The sequence below is a fragment of the Bubalus bubalis genome, chromosome 1 (genome assembly GCF_019923935.1).
Source record: "Bubalus bubalis isolate 160015118507 breed Murrah chromosome 1, NDDB_SH_1, whole genome shotgun sequence".
Lineage (NCBI taxonomy): Eukaryota > Metazoa > Chordata > Mammalia > Artiodactyla > Bovidae > Bubalus > Bubalus bubalis.
This window is the reverse complement of record NC_059157.1, coordinates 121,999,707-122,017,855: the sequence shown is the minus strand read 5'-3', so window position 1 is coordinate 122,017,855 and position 18,149 is coordinate 121,999,707. Positions and strand designations below refer to the sequence as shown.

The window sequence follows — 18,149 nt, the reverse complement described above, 5'->3', positions numbered from 1 at the left end:
CTATTCAAATTAAAAATAGGATAAACAGAAGAAAAACGAAAAAGTTTGGAAATAACTGATCTGGTGATTCAACAGAATGATCAAGAATGCCAAAACCAGACATCTAAAGCAGAGCCTAGCTTGTCAGTATGACTGTACTCTGAGTTAACATAATCAGTGAAGAAATATTGGAAAATAGTTGTTTTTTAAGTAGCAGTGTATGCATTTGCTTAAGCTTCCTTAACCATCTTTTTTTTTTTTTTTTGAAACTTTGACCTTGCTTTACTATTAACTTGAAATTCCCAGAATTTGAATACTAGGTCTTGAGACAGGAAACTTGTGCTTTTGAATTCATATTTTAGTTTAAGAATATTAATTTCCCTTTTATAGAAAGGATAATAAAAATTACTGCACTCTTTCTTAGCAGAAACATCATCAAATTTAGGACCAAAATAGTTTTGTAAAAAGTGTAGCCAGCGTAGATATGTCTGTGTTCTGTGCAAAGTTAGATGTGCATGTATGTGTTTGTGTATTTTCTATGCATGTAAACATATTTTCCTTTACTTCTTCTTAGGGCTGTCATAAAATACATAACTTTAATAATGTACTACCTGAAGGCATGAACTTGAGTTTTATCATAGCCATGGTTTCAAATAATGGAGATTACACATGTGTGGTCACATATCCAGAAAATGGACGTACCTTCACTCTCACCAGAACTCAGACTGTAAAGGTGGTCGGTAAGCATGATTTGTATTAAGTGCACACAGCAAAGTGCAATAATTTTGTTCAGGCTCTTAATATTTTGTTATAAAGAAGTATGTAAGTTCTGAAAGAAAAGTGGCTTAGCTTTTATGTTTACTGTAAATATGTAGGAAAAAAACAATTGAGGAAGACTTGAAATCAATTTATTTCTAAGTAGTATGAAAAAGGAATCTACCTCATATAGGCTTTGGAAAGCAAAAACAGTGGATAAAATAGTTCTGTCTGAAACACAAAGGATACTTAATGTATTCTTTTCCCTTTGTTTGCTTGTTTTAAATGAAAGAAGTGTTGTAATTGATTGTACATGGAACTGTGGGCCCTTTCAAGAATGGACAAATTGTGCCAGGAAGTTTGGCAATCTTCACAGAAGAGCAGATTTTTGAAATAGGTTATGTGAAATTAAAGGTCCGTGATTTGACATCATCTCCCTTGGTTCCTTCCTCTCTACCACAGGCTCCCCAAACGATGCAATGCCTCCCCACATCTATTCACCTGATGATCATGTGGTCTACGAGAAAGAACCGGGTAATTACAGTTGTGCCTCTGAATAGCAGTTAGATTCTCTTAATTACAATGACTAAAAATGTCACTTAATGCAAGAGCATAGAGAGCTGTTGTAGAGAAACACATGAATTGAAACAGAAGTGTTATCAGAAAATAAATCAGCTCTGGGGATGAGCTCCTTTTTTGATCTCTTGGGCAGCTCAGCGATTCTCTGCTTCTCTCAGGGCAGATGCTCTCTTTTCCCTCTGTGAGCAATTTTCCTCTCCTGATTAGTGACTTCTGTTTGATGCAAACTTTAGCCTGTGCAGGGTTCTGGTTTACCGAGACTTCAACATGAGCAAAAGACTTCCTTAATCTTCTATCCCACTACAAAGGAGTGGGGAGTGGGACTGGAGGCAGAACTGGGAATTCAACAGGTAATAACCAATAAAACTGGTACTTTTTGATTTGAACACTGTCAAATGTTTACACCAGCTATCTTCTTCTCCTTTTAGTTTTCATATTTTTCATTCTACACAAGAATTATTTGGAACTGACCAGTTAAGGCATAATATGTTGTTCTTCTGACATGAAGCCTCTCAAGTTAACTTGAAAACCATAGAAAATTTTAACATCCTCTATATCGTATCCTTCCCAATATATTCAATTCCAACCCAATGAAAGATATAAAAGAAAATTTGTTTAAAATGTTCTAAAGATAATAGAAGCAGTGTTCAATCCAGATGGAGAACAATAACCCCCTCAAATTAAGGTACGGTTTCAAATAGTGATCTGCCTTGTGAAAAAAACAAGACCACACTGAGGGAATCTGCCAATCCTGGATGGACCAGATTTTCTGAACTCAGTAGTGGTTTTATATATTAATATGAACATTCTTTCTGGCATCAAGGTAAACCCATATTAATCATCTAAATGCCTTTTTTCTGTCTGTCATATTATGGTTACAAAAGCATGCCTGAATCCGTGGTCACTTTATCTTTGTACATATTGTTATAGGCAACTGTCTAGAGAATGGCATAAGAACCTTGCATTGGAAGAGAGGCTAGAGTATGACCACTCAGTGAGACAAACCTCAGTTCAAATTGGGATGACAATATAATATATCATCTCAACCTGGACACCTTTTGAGAATGAAAGCAGTCAATATTAATAACTAACTAGGAAAGCAAGCATAAAACAGAACTGTTCTGGGCAAAAAAAAACAGGTCAGTCTGGGTGAAATCCTGGTCTGCCACTTATTTGCAATTTGACCTTGGGATAGCATTTAAGCTTCAATTTTTATATCTGTAAAACATTAATTTAAAAACTAATTCATAATATCTTGTTAAAATTAAATGTATCTATTGATAAGTAGCTAAAACATTTAGCACAGGGAATCATTCAAAGTCCTCAGTGAGTCTGCTGCTGTTGTTACAATTATTATTACCATGTTTTGCCTAGAAATTCCCCCTGTCTTCACCATGTTCCATCTCAGAAGGATAGCATAGCCTTTCTATTTGTAAGTTGTCTTTAAGCTCATTGACTGAACCGTGATAACTTGAATATTTCAAGATACAGCTGCCTGGTCAGTCCTCTCAGCGATGACGTCACCTCATCTTCTCTGGGCCAAGGACCAAATATCTGGATAACCATTCCTCCATCTCTCATTGTTGGTGAGGGAAATAACAAAGGACAAGAGCAGTCCATGGAGGTTTAGGGCTAAGAAAAGAAGCGTTATCAGACCCTTTTTGAACAAATACTGTCGTTTTAGGACATATATCGGCTCTATTAAAAGATGGGCATTCTAATAATTTTATATAAAAAGCTGCTGTCCTTTTCCTGGTTTGCTTGTTTTGCAGTGAAGTATGGTATGTTACCTTATGGTAGTCCACTTGAAAATTAGTCAGAAGTAAGCTTACAGGCACATAGAACTTTCATAACTTCTGATTAATCACAAAATACAACCAATATAACCATGTGACAGTTACAAACTCATGAGTTAACTTGTTTTTTTTAGGAGAAGAGCTACTCATTCCCTGTAAAGTCTATTTTAGTTACCTGAAGGACTCTCGCAATGAGATTTGGTGGACCATTGATGGAAAAAAGCCAGAGGACACCACTATTGACGTATCTGTTAATGAAAGGTATCATTGACACTGACAAGGGGGTGACTAACCCTTGTTCCTCAACCTAATGCCTTCTGGTTTATGCTAATTGATGAAAATTCTAATTTTTGCCTGTCAGTAACAAAAATCAGCCTCATTTTCAAGTCTTTAGTTGCTCTATCCCAAAACAGGATTCTCAGACTTGCAATCCAAGCCCCAGATACTACCTGATGATTATATCTTTATGATACCTGCTTGAAAGCAGTTGGAATGAATATCCTATCTGAATGAAAAGGCCAGGATTTAGAGTTGTAGACAGAGGAAAGCCTGCCAGCATGGCCCTGTTCTGTTTCTCAAGTCTAGAGCCTGGGCCTATGTTTTTGTGCCTCAGATAGTTGTGTTAGTTCCTTATCTCCCAGTAAGCATATATTTCCTATCTCCTTCCTCTCCTTTCTTAATTTTCATAGCACATATATCACATTTATAAGTGATAATTTTTAATATTGACTAAAAACATTAATGTTCTTTAAATTTTATTTTTTAAGTGGATGAGGTGGTAATATAACTTGCTTTTAAAATAACAGGCTGGGTCACGACATAAATAAACATGACTTTTTTGAAGTGGCTTGATTTGGCAAGGAAGACTGCAACAATAAATAAAAATGAGCAGCTAACTGCATGACAAAGTAGTTCTGAAAACTTAGACCTTATCATCTATGTGCTGATAGATCTTAGGTTACATGAACTTCAAGAAGTTAAAAGATATTTATTCCCTAGTAGTAAACTCAGACTTTATACAGAAATTATGAAGTATCATAGGGTAATATGCAAGATACTTAGTTCCTAACTGCATAGATTTTACAGGTATAACAATGATACAACAAAGATGTCAGTGCAATGCGATAAATGCAGTAAAAGGGAAGTATTGGATATTTGGGAAGATTTAGTTGGAAGTTCCAGTTAGCTTTAGGGAGTTAGGTAATACGTCTCAGATGATACATGGCCTAAATAAAGATTTGAAGGATAAGTAGAAATAAACTGGAGAAAGAAATAAAAGTATGTTCCTGGTAAAAAGAAAAAAAATCATTTTTTTACATCATATACAAAGGTGTAGTTTCAAGAAACAGAATATATTTAATGATACAGGAGGAGTTTCCTGAAATTGAAGCAGTTTTTGCTGAAGGAATTGATGAAAGATGTGACTGAATGCACAGAAGGCGAGTGAGTTATTGACCGTTTCAGGAATTCTGAACATTGCACTTCCAACCCTTATAAAAATAATGAATGAACAGTAATGATAGTCATACTGTTCCTCCTTGCTGCTATTGAGACACAAGTCACTGTTCATAGTTGAGCAGTGCAGTTCAACTTAGGTTAACTCCATCACAGCCCTTAACCAAGATTTCATGACTGACAGTAAACTTCATAAGAACTTGGATGTCAGTCAACTGTAAGAGAGAGAATTTTTATTTTTTTTCCTTTTGAGCACAGTAGTTCAGAGAGATCTTCAGTCTTGATCTTAGACCCAAAGCACTTGATCTCTGACTTGCAGAGAATTGGATATACTTATTTTCACAAAGTTTACTTGCTCTGAGAAGTTTCTTCTTTCTTTAGGATATAACCAGGAGGTTTCAGCATTTTAACTAAAATGTTCAATATGTGTGCAAAATCCAAGTTTTGGAAATCCCTGAAATGCATCAGCTATTACTGTGAGATGATAATAATAGCTTATATGAATATTTATTAAGCATTGTTCTAATGATTCCCAGGTGGCGCTAGTGGTAAAGAAGCCACCTGCCAAGTGCAGGAGTCATAAGAGACATGGGTTCAATCCCTGGGTTGGGAAGATCTCTGGAGAAGGTAATAGCAACCCACTCCAGTATTCTTGCCTGGAGAATCCCATAGACAGAGAACCCTGGCGGGCTAAAGTCCATAGGGTTGCAAAGAGTCAGACATGACTGAAGTGACTTAGAATGTAGGCATGCATTGTTCTAATACTTATGAATTAACATACTCAATCCTCGGAATTCTTGAGTAAGTTAATACATGCAATGCACTATGTAGGTATTGCCAGTTTCCTCCTTTTCAAAGGAGGAACTAAGACATGGAAAGATTACTTACCATGCTCAAAGTACATAACCAGTAAGTGCAAAACCTCGATCAAAATTCAAAGGGGTCAGGCCTCAGAAGCCTCTTCACTGAATCAATGCTGCATCCTGCCTCATATATTTGAGGAAAGGAGACCCTTCGCTTTGCAGAGTGACCTGTAGTATGATGCTAATGCTGGGTGTTGAATCTAGATATTGGAATTGTGTGTAGTATAGATGGTAAAGAATGATATTAGAATCCAGAGGCTAGTCTCCTTTTGTATCTTCAGGATCATGAGCACACAGCTTATTGACATTCTGTCTGTCCTCACCTGGGAGATCTGTTATTATCTACTTGTCTGATTTACATACAGCCTTTGGCCCTTGAGTCTCACTAATACTTTGATTTTCTTTTTCCTACTCCTAGTGTAATTCTGAAAGTAACAGAAGACGAGACAAGAACTCAGCTTTTGAGCATCAAGAAAGTTACTGCTGAGGATCTCAAGCGCAATTATGTCTGTCATGCCAGAAATGCCAAAGGGGAGGTTGACAGAGCAGCCAATGTGAAACAGAAAGGTAATGGATGCACTCAGCAGATGAATGTGTGAAGTCTAAATGCAACCCTCCCGTGAATAAAGAAAAAGGAGAAATTGACAACGAGAGCTCTATCACTTAGCACATTCTGACACATAGTGATGAATTAAACTTGAATGAAAAATCTTGCGAGTTTCCATTTATATAATGATACTGAAAATATGATGTCTTATGGTTTTAGTATTTAATGCCCATATGTGACTTAAAATTTTCATATGATTATGATAATGAGGCACAGTGCCGTATCTATAAAGAAAAAAGAAAACTAAAGAATATTTCCTGTTCTCAGAGATATAACAAAACTGGTAGAACCACATATCATTGGTGAATTGTAAAGACCATTTTAGAAATCATTGATGGCAGAGTTCAGAAGTCGTAAATACTGGTCATACCATATGACTTAATACTTTTGGAATTTTTCTTGAACAAGTAACTTAACAGAAAGAGAATTATGTCCCTATCGATATTCTTAGAAGCATTATCTATAATAATGAAACATTATAAATAGCAATCATCTAATTGCATGTAAGTAAAGTAAGATATAAAATATTCTCAAAAATATAATTTAAAAATAATTTTCAACACTCTGTGCCAATATCTCAAGCAGGTTTTTAGTACACCACTAGCCATAATTGCTAAAAGGAAAATTAATTAAACTATTACTTAAATTGATGTGAAATGATTTCTTTGTTGATATTATTATATTTTCCTACAATAAATAAAAATCATAAAGCTTTCTTGTGTGAGCTGTTGCTCCTAAAACATATTGTGTCTAAGATTTTCTTTAGGTCTCTCACCTAACAAAGAACCCTAGATAATGAATCCTTTCATGAATGTTTTTCAGTGATCTAGATAATAATAAGGATGATTCATCACATGAAGTCAACCCATTCAGAATCATTTTGGACCTATGTCAAAGTTAGAGCCTTTAATATATACACAAAAAAATTAAAAATGTTAAGTTTAAAACTATTGCATTTTGCAATAGGATTTAAACCTCATTTAAAACTGATTAAAAAAAAAAGACAAACAGGCTTCACTTTAGCATTTTATTACAACTTAGGAAGTAAAGAGCCAAAGCCTGAAATAGATGCCTCTTAAGGAGACTTAGTGGATTGGTTCTGAATAGTTCATTGCTTCTGGTCCTCAGAAGGCAGTGTGAAAAAAGAAGACTGAACTGCATGTTATAAGACAGTGTTTCCCAAAGTAAGTTCCTAAGAGTACTACTAAGCCTCTTCATAGTACTGCAATTCATTTTTTGTACTCTAGACACAGACGGCCTATGTTGGAATACTGTCCAATTCTGTGACCTTGGAAAAATCACTTAACCTCTCTGAGCTTCAGTTTCTAATTAAAGTAGGCAAAATATTAATAATAGCACTCCCTCACAAAGTTGTTTTAAAGTACTCAGCATGGTTACTGGCATATAAACATATATAAATATTAAATGCTCAATGAATGTTCAGTTCAGTCGCTCAGTCGTGTCCGACTCTTTGCGACCCGATGAATCGCAGCACGCCAGGCCTCCCTGTCCATCACCAACTCCTGGAGTTCACTCAGACTCACGTCCATCGAGTCAGTGATGCCATCCAGCCATCTCATCCTCTGTCATCCCCTTCTCCTCCTGCCTCCAATCCCTCCCAGAATCAGTCTTTTCCAATGAGTCAACTCTTCGCATAAGGTGGCCAAAGTACTGGAGTTTCAGCTTTAGCATCATTCCCTCCAAAGAAATCCCAGGGCTGATCTGCTTATGTTAGATCTTTTTATTACTTGCCCAAGACTTTTGTAGGTATTATTTGACAAAGGCTTTTATACTCAAGTATAATTAAGGTCTGTGATAAGCAAAATCGATCAAGTTAATTTAGTTCAGAGCCTCATGGTTCTTTCATATGTTAATACTTGAAATGAATATTGAATTGAAATGTAGTAGAGTTGAAATGTAGTAGGTAGAATTGATTCAAATTGACTTGATTCCAGATTCTTTAGGTATAGAACATTTTTGTGGGTTTCATCTTCTAAGGCATGTGTTTTGGGAAACAATTATGGAGGAATAATAAATTAATAACAGTGTCAGATGGATAGAATCAAAACAATCAATTGAAATCATGTTGAATCTAGGAGTGATAAGGATGTCTGTCCACCAGAGCTGCTTTGAGTAACTCTTCTTTCACAGAAGGCTGTGTTCCTAATAGTTTAATATGAATGGCTTTAGGAATATGAAATGACTAGTGCATCTACAGGAGAAGGCAATGGCAGCCCACTCCAGTACTCTTGCCTGGAAAATCCCATGGACGGAGGAGCCTGGTAAGCTGCAGTCCATTGGGTCGCGAAGAGTCGGACATGATTGAGCGACTTCAATTTCACTTTCCACTTTCCTGCATTGGAGAAGGAAATGGCAACCCACTCCAGTGTTCTTGCCTGGAGAATCCCAAGGACGGGGGAACCTGGTGGGCTGCCATCTATGGGGTTGCACAGAGTCTGACATGAGTGACGTGACTTGGCAAGCAGTAGCAGCAGCAGTGTGTCCACTAGACCAGATGATCCCTGCTGAAATTATATTCGTATTACATATAACGCGGTTGGTTCTTTGTGCACTTAGTAGTACCGGAAGAGCTGTGTGTTTGCTTATGTGGATTCTATTCTGGGCTGGCTAATGCTGAGATTCATAGGTGATATCTGTGTTCATGTTCATATACTATATGAAGGGGTCCTTCTCTGAATTCCTTGACAAAGAAGTCCATTTAATAGTTTCTTCTATTATAGTTGGTACTTTTTTAAACCCTATATTAACAACGTTTCATTTATGAGGACTTTTATATTTAGGCTTATGACCCATGTCTTTTTTTTTTCCCATACAGAAACCACATTGAAAGGTCTCTCTTTTTCTTTTTTTATTGAATTGATTTTACAACTTACCAAAAAAAGGACTCTCTTAATGTTAGTCTATTTCTGAATTCCCTATTATGTTCTATTAATCTGTTTGTCTGTCTTTAGTCCAATATTACTTAGTCTTGATGGACAGCTTTAAAGTAAGTCATGATATCATGTGCTCATATACTTTATGTCCTTTCCTCCATATTTTCTTTTCCAAGATGGATTCAGGGACCATATATTTTTCATGTAGATTTTACTGTCAGCTTGTCTATTTCTACATTAAAGGCTCCTGTGATTTGATTGGAATTGCAAATTCATTTATAAATCAATTCAATGGGAATTGAAATTTTAGCAATATTGAGTTTTTAAATTCATTAACATGATATCTCAATTTATTTAGGACTAATTGAATATCCTCAGCAATGCTTGTCTTTCTTTTTTGGTTTCAAGTCTTTCACACATACTGTTAAATTTATCTCTGTTATGTTGTTGATGCTTTCATATATAATATTTAAATGTTTTCATTTTCAATGCACATTTGTAAAAAAAAAAGAACATGGAATTAACTTTTATGGCCATTTGACTTTTCCAAATTCACTAATTAAATAGGGTTTCTGTTTTTGTGTGTATGTGTGTGGTCTTGGCATTTTCTGTACACTTGATCATGGTGTGAATGCTAAGTTGCTTCAGTCATGTCTGACTCTTTGCAACTCTGTGGACTATAGCCTTCCAGGCTTCTCTGTCCCTGGGATTTTCCAGGCAAAAATACTGGAGTGGGCTGCCATGCTGTCCTCCAGGGGCTCTTCCTGACCCAGGGATGGAACCCACATCTCTTATGTCTCCTGTATTAGCAGGAAGGTTCTTTGCACTACTGCCACCTGGAAAGCCCACAAATAAACAGACTTTTGCTGCTTTTCCAAACTTCCTACTTTTGGTTTCTTTTTCCTGACTGTTTCACTCTTTTGGACCTCCAGTAGCACGATCAGCAAAAATGGAGAACAGCCATGTTTGCATTGCTTCCTATCTTAGATGGCAAACATTCAGTTTTCATAATAAGTATGATGCTACTTGTAAGTTTTTGTAGACAACCTTCATCTACATGAAGTATTAAGCTTATATTTTTGGTTTGCTGAGAGTTTTGTTTCGTTTTATTTTTATAATGAATGTATCTTGAAATTTTTCAGACTCTTATCCATTGAGATGATCATATATTTTACTCTTTTATTCTATTAATATTATACTTTACATTGACTGATTTCAAAATGTTGATACAACCTTTCATTTCTGAGGTAAACCCCAACATCATCAGGATTTATTACCCTTTTTATATAGCTGTATTTGATTTGCTAATATCTTAGAAGATTTCTATGTTACGGAATTTGCTCATATATTTGTTCATGAGAGATATTGGTCTGAGATTTTCTTTCCTTGCAATGATATGACTAGTAACAAAGCCATGCTGGCCTTATAATATGAATTGGATGATGACCCCTCCTTTGCTATTATCTGAAAGCTTATGTATAAAATTGATATTACTTCTTACTCAAATATTTAAAAGGGTTACCCATGAAACTGTCTAGGTCTGGCATTTTCTTTATGGGAAAGCTTTTAATTATGAATTCAGTTTCTTTAGTAGCTATTTGGATATTCTGTTTCTTCATGTATCAATTTGGGGAATTTGTCTCCTCAAATAATTTTTCATGCTTTATCTACGTTGTCACATTTTTGGCATAAAAAGTTTTTACATCATTTTGTAATTTTTTTAATGCATGCAGGATTTATCATGATTCTCCCTCCATCATTCCTGATAGTAGCGATTTATATTTTCATCCAATCTGTTTATCAATCAAGAAAGAGATTTTCAGTTTTACCAATTTTTTTCAATGAACAAAACTGTTTTCATTTCTTTTTCTCTATTTTGTATTTTATTCATTTTACTCTGTATTTTTCTTTTTGCTTGTTTTACATTTAATATGTTCTTCTTTTCTATCATCTGAAGTTGAAAGCTGCATCACTGATTTTTAAATAACTCTCATTTTCCTGTATAAGCATTGAGCTATAAACTTCCCTCATTAGACCACTTTAGCTTAAACATGCAAATGATGAAATGTTGAAGTTTCATTACCATTCAATTCAAATTATTTTCTAATTTTTATAATTACTTTTTGACCCATGATTTATTTAGAAATGTGTTACTTAATTTATACATGTTTGGGAATTTTCCAGATTACATTTTTTGTCATGTTATATATTAAAATGTAATTGAATTTTAGAAATGACTGTTTGCACTCTTTATCTTGATAATTTTTGATATTTCACATTGTCATTTAAGTCTAGGTAATTGAAAAATTCAGCAATGAATATTAAAAGGCAGGGAAAGGGTACCTGTGACTTAGAACTACTTGGGAAGACTGTAGAGCAAAGTAGAAGGAACAGAGGATTTGGCGCTAGACAGGCTTCAGCTCAGGTTGTGGTTCTGATGCAAACTGTATATATGAACTGGTGCAAGCTTTCCATTTGTCCTTCTTTCGATTTCAACTCCCAGAATGTCTGTGAGACTGCAGGGAGCAAGTAACAAGTACTTAACATGGTGCAGCACAGTTGATTATAAATTCTAATGTAATTCTGTTATGGCCAGAAAATATATACTCTGCCTCATTTCATTTCTTTTACGTTTATTGGTGTTTCTTTAAAAGTCACAGCAGATTGTTTATCTTGGTAAATGTTTCACATGCACTTAAAAAGGGTGTATATTCTGCAGTTTTGATGTACTATAAATGTCAGCTAAGTCAATTGATGTCAGTGATGTTCAAGTCTTCAATATATTTATTGATTTTTTTTTAAACTGCTAAACTTTCATCTTCTGAGACAGCAGTGTTGAAATTTTTGCATAGAATTATGTATTTTTCTCTCTTCAGTTCTTCCATGCGCTTCACATATTTTAGAATTGTGTTTTTAGATACATACACATTTAGGACTATTATGTCTTTTTGATGAATTGACTCTTTTAAATTATGACCTGTCTTTTTTTCATTAATATTCTGTTGATATTAATTTAGCCACCTAAATTAATTTGTTCATTCTTCTGTTTTATCTATCAATATCTTCGTGTTTAATGTACATGTCTTGAAGATAGCATATTATTGGCTTTTGATTTTTAATACAACATGATAATTTCTGTCTTTTCATTTATATGTTTAATCCATTTATCTTTAGTGTAATCATTAGCATTACTGGCTTCAAGTCTACCATCTTCCTACTTATTATCCAGGAGTTGCACCTATTCTTTGCTTTTTTCCTCCTTTCCTGCCTTCTTGTGGATTAATTTGATAATTTCTTGGTATTCTATTTGGCCTCTTTGGCCTACTGACTTTTAGTTCAGTTCAGTCTCTCAGTCATGTCTGACTCTTTGCGACCCCATGAATCGCAGCACGCCAGGCCTCCCTGTCCATCACCAACTCCCAGAGTTCACTCAAACTCATGTCCATCGAGTCGGTGATGCCATCCAGCCGTCTCATCCTCTGTTGTGCCCTTGTCCTCCTCCCGCAATCCCTCCCAGCATCAGGGTCTTTTCCAATGAGTCAACTCTTCACATGAGGTGGCCAAAAGTACTGGAGTTTCAGCTTTAGCATCATTCCCTCCAAAGAAATCCCAGGGCTGATCTCCTTTAGGATGGACTGGTTGTATCTCCTTGCAGTCCAAGTGACTCTCAAGAGTCTTCTCCAGCACTACAGTTCAAAAGCATCAATTCTTCAGCGCTCAGCCTTCTTCACAGTCCAACTCTCACATCCATACATGACCACTGGAAAAACCATAGCCATGACTAGATGGAACTTTGTTGGCAAAGTAATATTTCTGCTTTTCAATATGCTATCTAGGTTGATCATAACTTTCCTTCCAAGGTGTAAGCGTCTTTTAATTTCCTGGCTGCAGTCACCATCTGCAGTGATTTTGAAACCCCCCAAAATAAAGGCTGACACTGTTTCCCCATCTATTTGCCATGAAGTGATGGGACCGGATGCCATGATCTTCGTTTTCTGAATGTTGAGCTTTAAGCCAACTTTTTCACTCTCCTCTTTCACTTTCATCAAGAGGCTTTTTAGTCCCTCTTCATGTTCTGCCATAAGGGTGGTTTCATCTGCATATCTGAGATTAGTGATATTTCTCCCTGCAATCTTGATTCCAGCTTGTGCTTCTTCCAGCCCAGAGTTTCTCATGATGTACTCTGCATATAAGTTAAATAAGCAGGGTGACAATATACAGCCTTGACGTACTCCTTGTCCTATTTGGAAACAGTCTGTTGTTCCATATCCAGTTCTAACTGCTGCTTCCTGACCTGCATATAGGTTTCTCAAGAGGCAGATCAGGTGGTCTGGTATTCCCATCTCTTTCAGAATTTTCCACAGTTTATTGTGATCCACACAGTCAAAGGCTTTGGTATAGTCAATAAAGCAGAAATAGATGTTTCTCTGGAACTCTCTTGCTTTTTCGATGATCCAGTGGATGTTGGCAATTTAATCTCTTCCTCTGCCTTTTCTAAAACCAGCTTGAACATCTGGAAGTTCACGGTTCACATATTGCTGAAGCCTGGCTTGGAGAATTTTGAGCATTACTTTACTAGCATGTGAGATGAATGAAACTGTGTGGTAGTTTGAGCATTCTTTGGCATTGCAATGAAAACTGACCTTTTCCAGTCCTGTGGCCACTGCTGAGTTTTCCAAATTTGCTGGTATATTGAGTAATTCTGTGTTATTTTAAAAATTTTTTTCTATAGTATTTACAATATTTATCTTGAACTTATTACAATCTACCTTGAATTAATCATTTCACATATTTTATAAGAATCTTAAAATTGTAAAGTTCCATTTTTTTCTCTCCTGTCTTTGTTTTATTGTTACAATGCATTTCAATTTGCATTTAAATGCCACAATACATTGCTATTATTTTTGCTTTAAATAAGTATTCTTTAAATACATTAAGAACTGAGAAAAAATTATTTTTTTTATTTGCATATTTTCCATTTCTGGCACTATTCCTTCTTGGTAACATTTTAGCTGGAAAAGCATTTAATATTTCTAGTGGCATACATCTGCTGGTGACAAATTCTCTCAGCTTTGTTTTAATCTGCGGGTTTATTTCATCTTAATTTTTATATTTTGATAATTTATTGACAGTTTTCAGATACATAGAAAAGTTGAAAGAACTATACAGTGAACATTTATATAACCTGCATAGATTCTATCATTTTGGTATCTTTGCTTCATCACATATACCCATCAATCCATTCTGCTATGCATACATTAATATATCTTATTTTTTATACCTTTAAAGTAGTTACAGACATGAGTAAAAGTTATCACCTAAACATTTAAGCATCTTGTATTATCCAAATTTTAATATTTATTTATAGTTCTCTTAGGTTTTTTCTAGGTAAAGTTTGTATACAGTGACAAATTACAAATCACATTTATGTGAACTTTGATAATATTTGAGAAATGTGTATATATTTATGGTGTAACTTAAAATTAAATATAGAATATTATTATCACCATAGACAGTAACCTCCCACTCCTTCCCCTTATCAATCAATCCTGCTACTCCTACCTTCTCCACCACTGTCAAAGCAACTGTTCTGATTTTCCTTATCAGAATGTACTATTTTTGTCCTCTTCTAGAACTTTATATACCTAGACCTATACAGAATGCACTTTTTTATAAAGCTTCTTACACTCAGAAAATAATCTTAATAGTCATGCTGTTGTATGTTGGTTGCTTTTGTTTGCCAAGTAGTGTTTTTTGTTGGTGGTGGTTTTTTTGTTTTGTTTTTTAAAGAACTTATTGCAGCTTAGTTATTCTTTATCTGGGTGGAGGTCATCTGGGTTGTTCACAGTTTTGAAGAATTTCTGTTAACATTCTTATCCAAAGCTCTTTATAGACTTTTATTTTTACTTCTCTGATGTGAGTACCTATGAGTAGAATTACCAGCTTAGTTTTATCAGAAACTCTCAGAGCTTTCTTCCCAAGTGGTAGTATCATTCTCCCCTCTCACTGAAACAGTGTATTCACATCTTTGTCATTCAGTGTTGTTACTCTTTATTTTGGGGCTTCCCTGGCGCTCAGCGGTAAAGAATCCACTTGCCAATGAAGGAGTCATGGGTTCAATTCTGGGTTCAATTCTCATCCCAGGAGAAGGAATGACAACCCACTGAAGTATTCTTGCCTGGGAAATCCCATGGGCAGAGGGGCCTGTCAAGTTACAGTCCATGGGGTCACAGAGTCAAACATGACTTAGTGACCAAAACAACAGCAAACAACAATCTTAGTTTTAGCCATTTTAGTGAGTGTGTGGTGGCACCTCATTTTGTAGTTTTTGTTTCACTGATGATTAAGATACTGAGCACCTTTTCATGTGCTTGTTAGTCATTGGTCTTCTTTTGTGTTATAAGTGTTCAAATACCTTGTCCATTTTATAAGTAAGTTGTTTGTATTTTCATTATCAGATCTGAGCAATTCTCTTTTCTACCCTAGGTACCAGTTCCTTATTGGATAGATATTTTGCAAATACTTTCTCCCACTCTGTATCTTGCCAGTTCCTTTCTTCAGTGGTACATTTTAGTGATGAGGTGTAATTTATTGATGTTTTCTTTAATGGTTATTGTTTTCTTTGTTCTAAGAAATCTTTGCAAAAAAAAAAAAAAGAAATCTTTGCATACCCCTAAATCATCATAATATTTTACATGTTATGGAGAGAAGGCTGCCCCGTCACTTCTCTAAGACCAGAAGCTGATTTTCAAAATGCACAAGTTTGAACTAAAATAGCCAAACAAATAAGGTCTGAAGGTTAATTCAGTCATAAATCTTTGATTTACTATCAGGTGACGCTAGTGGTAAAGAACCTGACTACCAGTGCAAGAGATATAAGAGACTCCAGTTCGATTCCTAGGTCGGGAAGATCCCCTGGAGAAGGGCATGGCAATCCACTCCAGTATTCTTGCCTGGAGAATCCCATGGACAGAGGAGCCTGCTGGGCTACAGCCCATAGGGTCGCAAAGAGTCGGACATAATTAAAGGGACTTAGCACATGCACGCACATACACACATTCTCTTTGTTATTCAGGCAAGTGATTATTATTGTAGTACCAAAAATTGTCAAGTAGTCCCAACAATTTAGCAAAGAATAGACAAATATTCTGTGGCAGGGAATACTTGAAAACTCAAGCAGCTGGTATTTGGTTGGGAGAGTCAATGGATAACAAGGCCCCTACTATGATAATGAATATGAAGGAGATAAATTTAAGTTTTCAAGGAGAAACAAGATTGTAGACTGATAGCTTGACCGGAGCTATTGTACTGGCTTAACCAAGGGTAGTTAGCTGGAAATTTGGGCTCTGGAAAAAGGATAGAGGGAATTCTGATTCAGAAAGAAACAGTAGAGCAAGTCACGAAATTTGTCTCCATCCTGTTTAGATTATCAGTGAGAACAAAGATGGACGTAGTTTAGGAGTCCAGTTTGGTCAGTTATATCACCCCTTTGACTGGAAACCCTTTGATCTGGGATTGCATCAGAGTAAAATCTTTATCCATAAACATCAGAGACTTGAGGTGGGGCAGACAGAAAATGTGGACTAAGGATCAGCCTTTCAAACAAACCAGCAAAGCTATATTTGAAAGCTTTTTAGAGCACTTCCTAAATGTGACTCAAACCATTTAGAAAATCAGGCTTGTGGATTATTTATCTTGAGTTCAATTAGTTAAATAGCATAAGGAACTTCTTGAAATCATCAAGGTGGCCCAACAAAATGCAGTCTGTAAATATGACACGTGTAATTGTATGACACAAAGTTAAAAGGCTCTAGTAGAAATAAAACAGCAGTAGTAAAATGAATGTAGCAGAGGGAAAGCCATGAGTGTAATTGATATCTTGATCACTAAACAAGGTGACTATTGATATTTTTTAAGAAAAATCCATTTCAGGTAAGCGGCTCCACTGACCTTTTTTCATTTTTTCTTATTGTGAAATGTCCATCCAGAGAGAGCCAAAATAGCTGAGCAAATAATGAGGATGACAGTGGGAATTAGCCTAGTGTGTCGTTAAGATAACATGTACTCAGAAATACCAAGGACACAGCAATTTTCATGCCAGCTACTCAAACTGATCTTAATAAATTCTCAAATGCACTGACATAGCTTTATGGCATTTATTATCTTATTTTAAAGCACTGTTGTTCATGGGTTGAGTACAAGCCTGTGTGCATGCATGCTCAGTCGCTTAGTTGTATCTGACTCTTTGCAACCCAGGGACTGTAGCCCGCCAGGCTCCTCTGTCCATGGGATTATCCAGGCAAGAATACTGGAGTGGGTTGCCATTTTCTACTTCTGGGAATCTTCCAGACCCAGGGATCGATTGAACCCGGGTCTCCTGCATTTGAGAGGAAGATTCTTTACCACTGCGCCACCTGGAAATCATAAGTATTAGAGTACATGGTAATTCTGTACAGCTGACTCCCAGGCTATATCTGTAGCAGGATTAGTACCCTGAGTTTAGGATAATGAATGCAAAACTCAATGATTTTTTCTTTTAATTAGAGAATTTCAGATTTTGCTCTAGGCTACTCACCATTTTCCCTTTAGAATAGCTGCTACTGCTGCTAAGTCACTTCAGTTGTGTCTGACGCTGTGCGACCCCATAGACGGCAGCCCACCAGGCGCCCCCGTCCCTGGGATTCTCCAGGCAAGAACACTGGAGTGGGTTGCCATTTCCTTCTCCAATGCATGAAAGGGAAAAGTGAAAGTGAAGTTGCTCAGTCATGTCAGACTCTTCGCGACCCCATGGACTGCAGCTTACCAGGCTCCTCCATCCATGGGATTTTCCAGACAAGAGTACTGGAGTGGGGTGCCACTGCCTTCTCTGCTTAGAATAGCCACCTGTTTTAAAAGGGATTTTTCACTGGTATGATCAATAATTGAACTTCATGGTAGTGTTGTGCAAAGATCTATGAACTTTGAAGTCAGGAAGGCTTGATAACAGTTCCAGATTGAAGAACACTTTTCTGTACCTTGTCCCGGCAAACACTTAATACACACAATGTTCAGGTGTTTAAAAAGGCTTTTTCTCACATCTACCTAATATACCTCTCCTGCCCCAATGCCTCCCCTCAATTACCTCCCTCATATTACCCTGGTTTATTTCTTTCATAGCATGGATCACTCTCTAATAGTAACTGTCTTATTTATTTCCTTATTTACTTCCCTGCATTAGAAT

The 18,149-nt window shown here is 36.1% G+C and overlaps 1 protein-coding gene across 8 annotated transcripts in view; it reads left to right on the top strand.

Moving 5' to 3' along the window:
- LOC102396581 (interleukin 1 receptor accessory protein) overlaps nucleotides 1-18,149 on the top strand; it is a 150,458-nt gene that overhangs the window by 118,226 nt on the left and 14,083 nt on the right. For all 8 annotated transcript variants that reach the window (XM_025286529.3, XM_006060983.4, XM_025286509.3 and 5 more), the window contains 4 exons: nucleotides 554-719; nucleotides 1,198-1,269; nucleotides 3,245-3,371; nucleotides 5,847-5,995. In XM_025286529.3, the coding sequence (XP_025142314.3) occupies nucleotides 554-719; nucleotides 1,198-1,269; nucleotides 3,245-3,371; nucleotides 5,847-5,995 (514 nt within the window). The remainder of the gene's footprint in view (nucleotides 1-553; nucleotides 720-1,197; nucleotides 1,270-3,244; nucleotides 3,372-5,846; nucleotides 5,996-18,149) is intronic.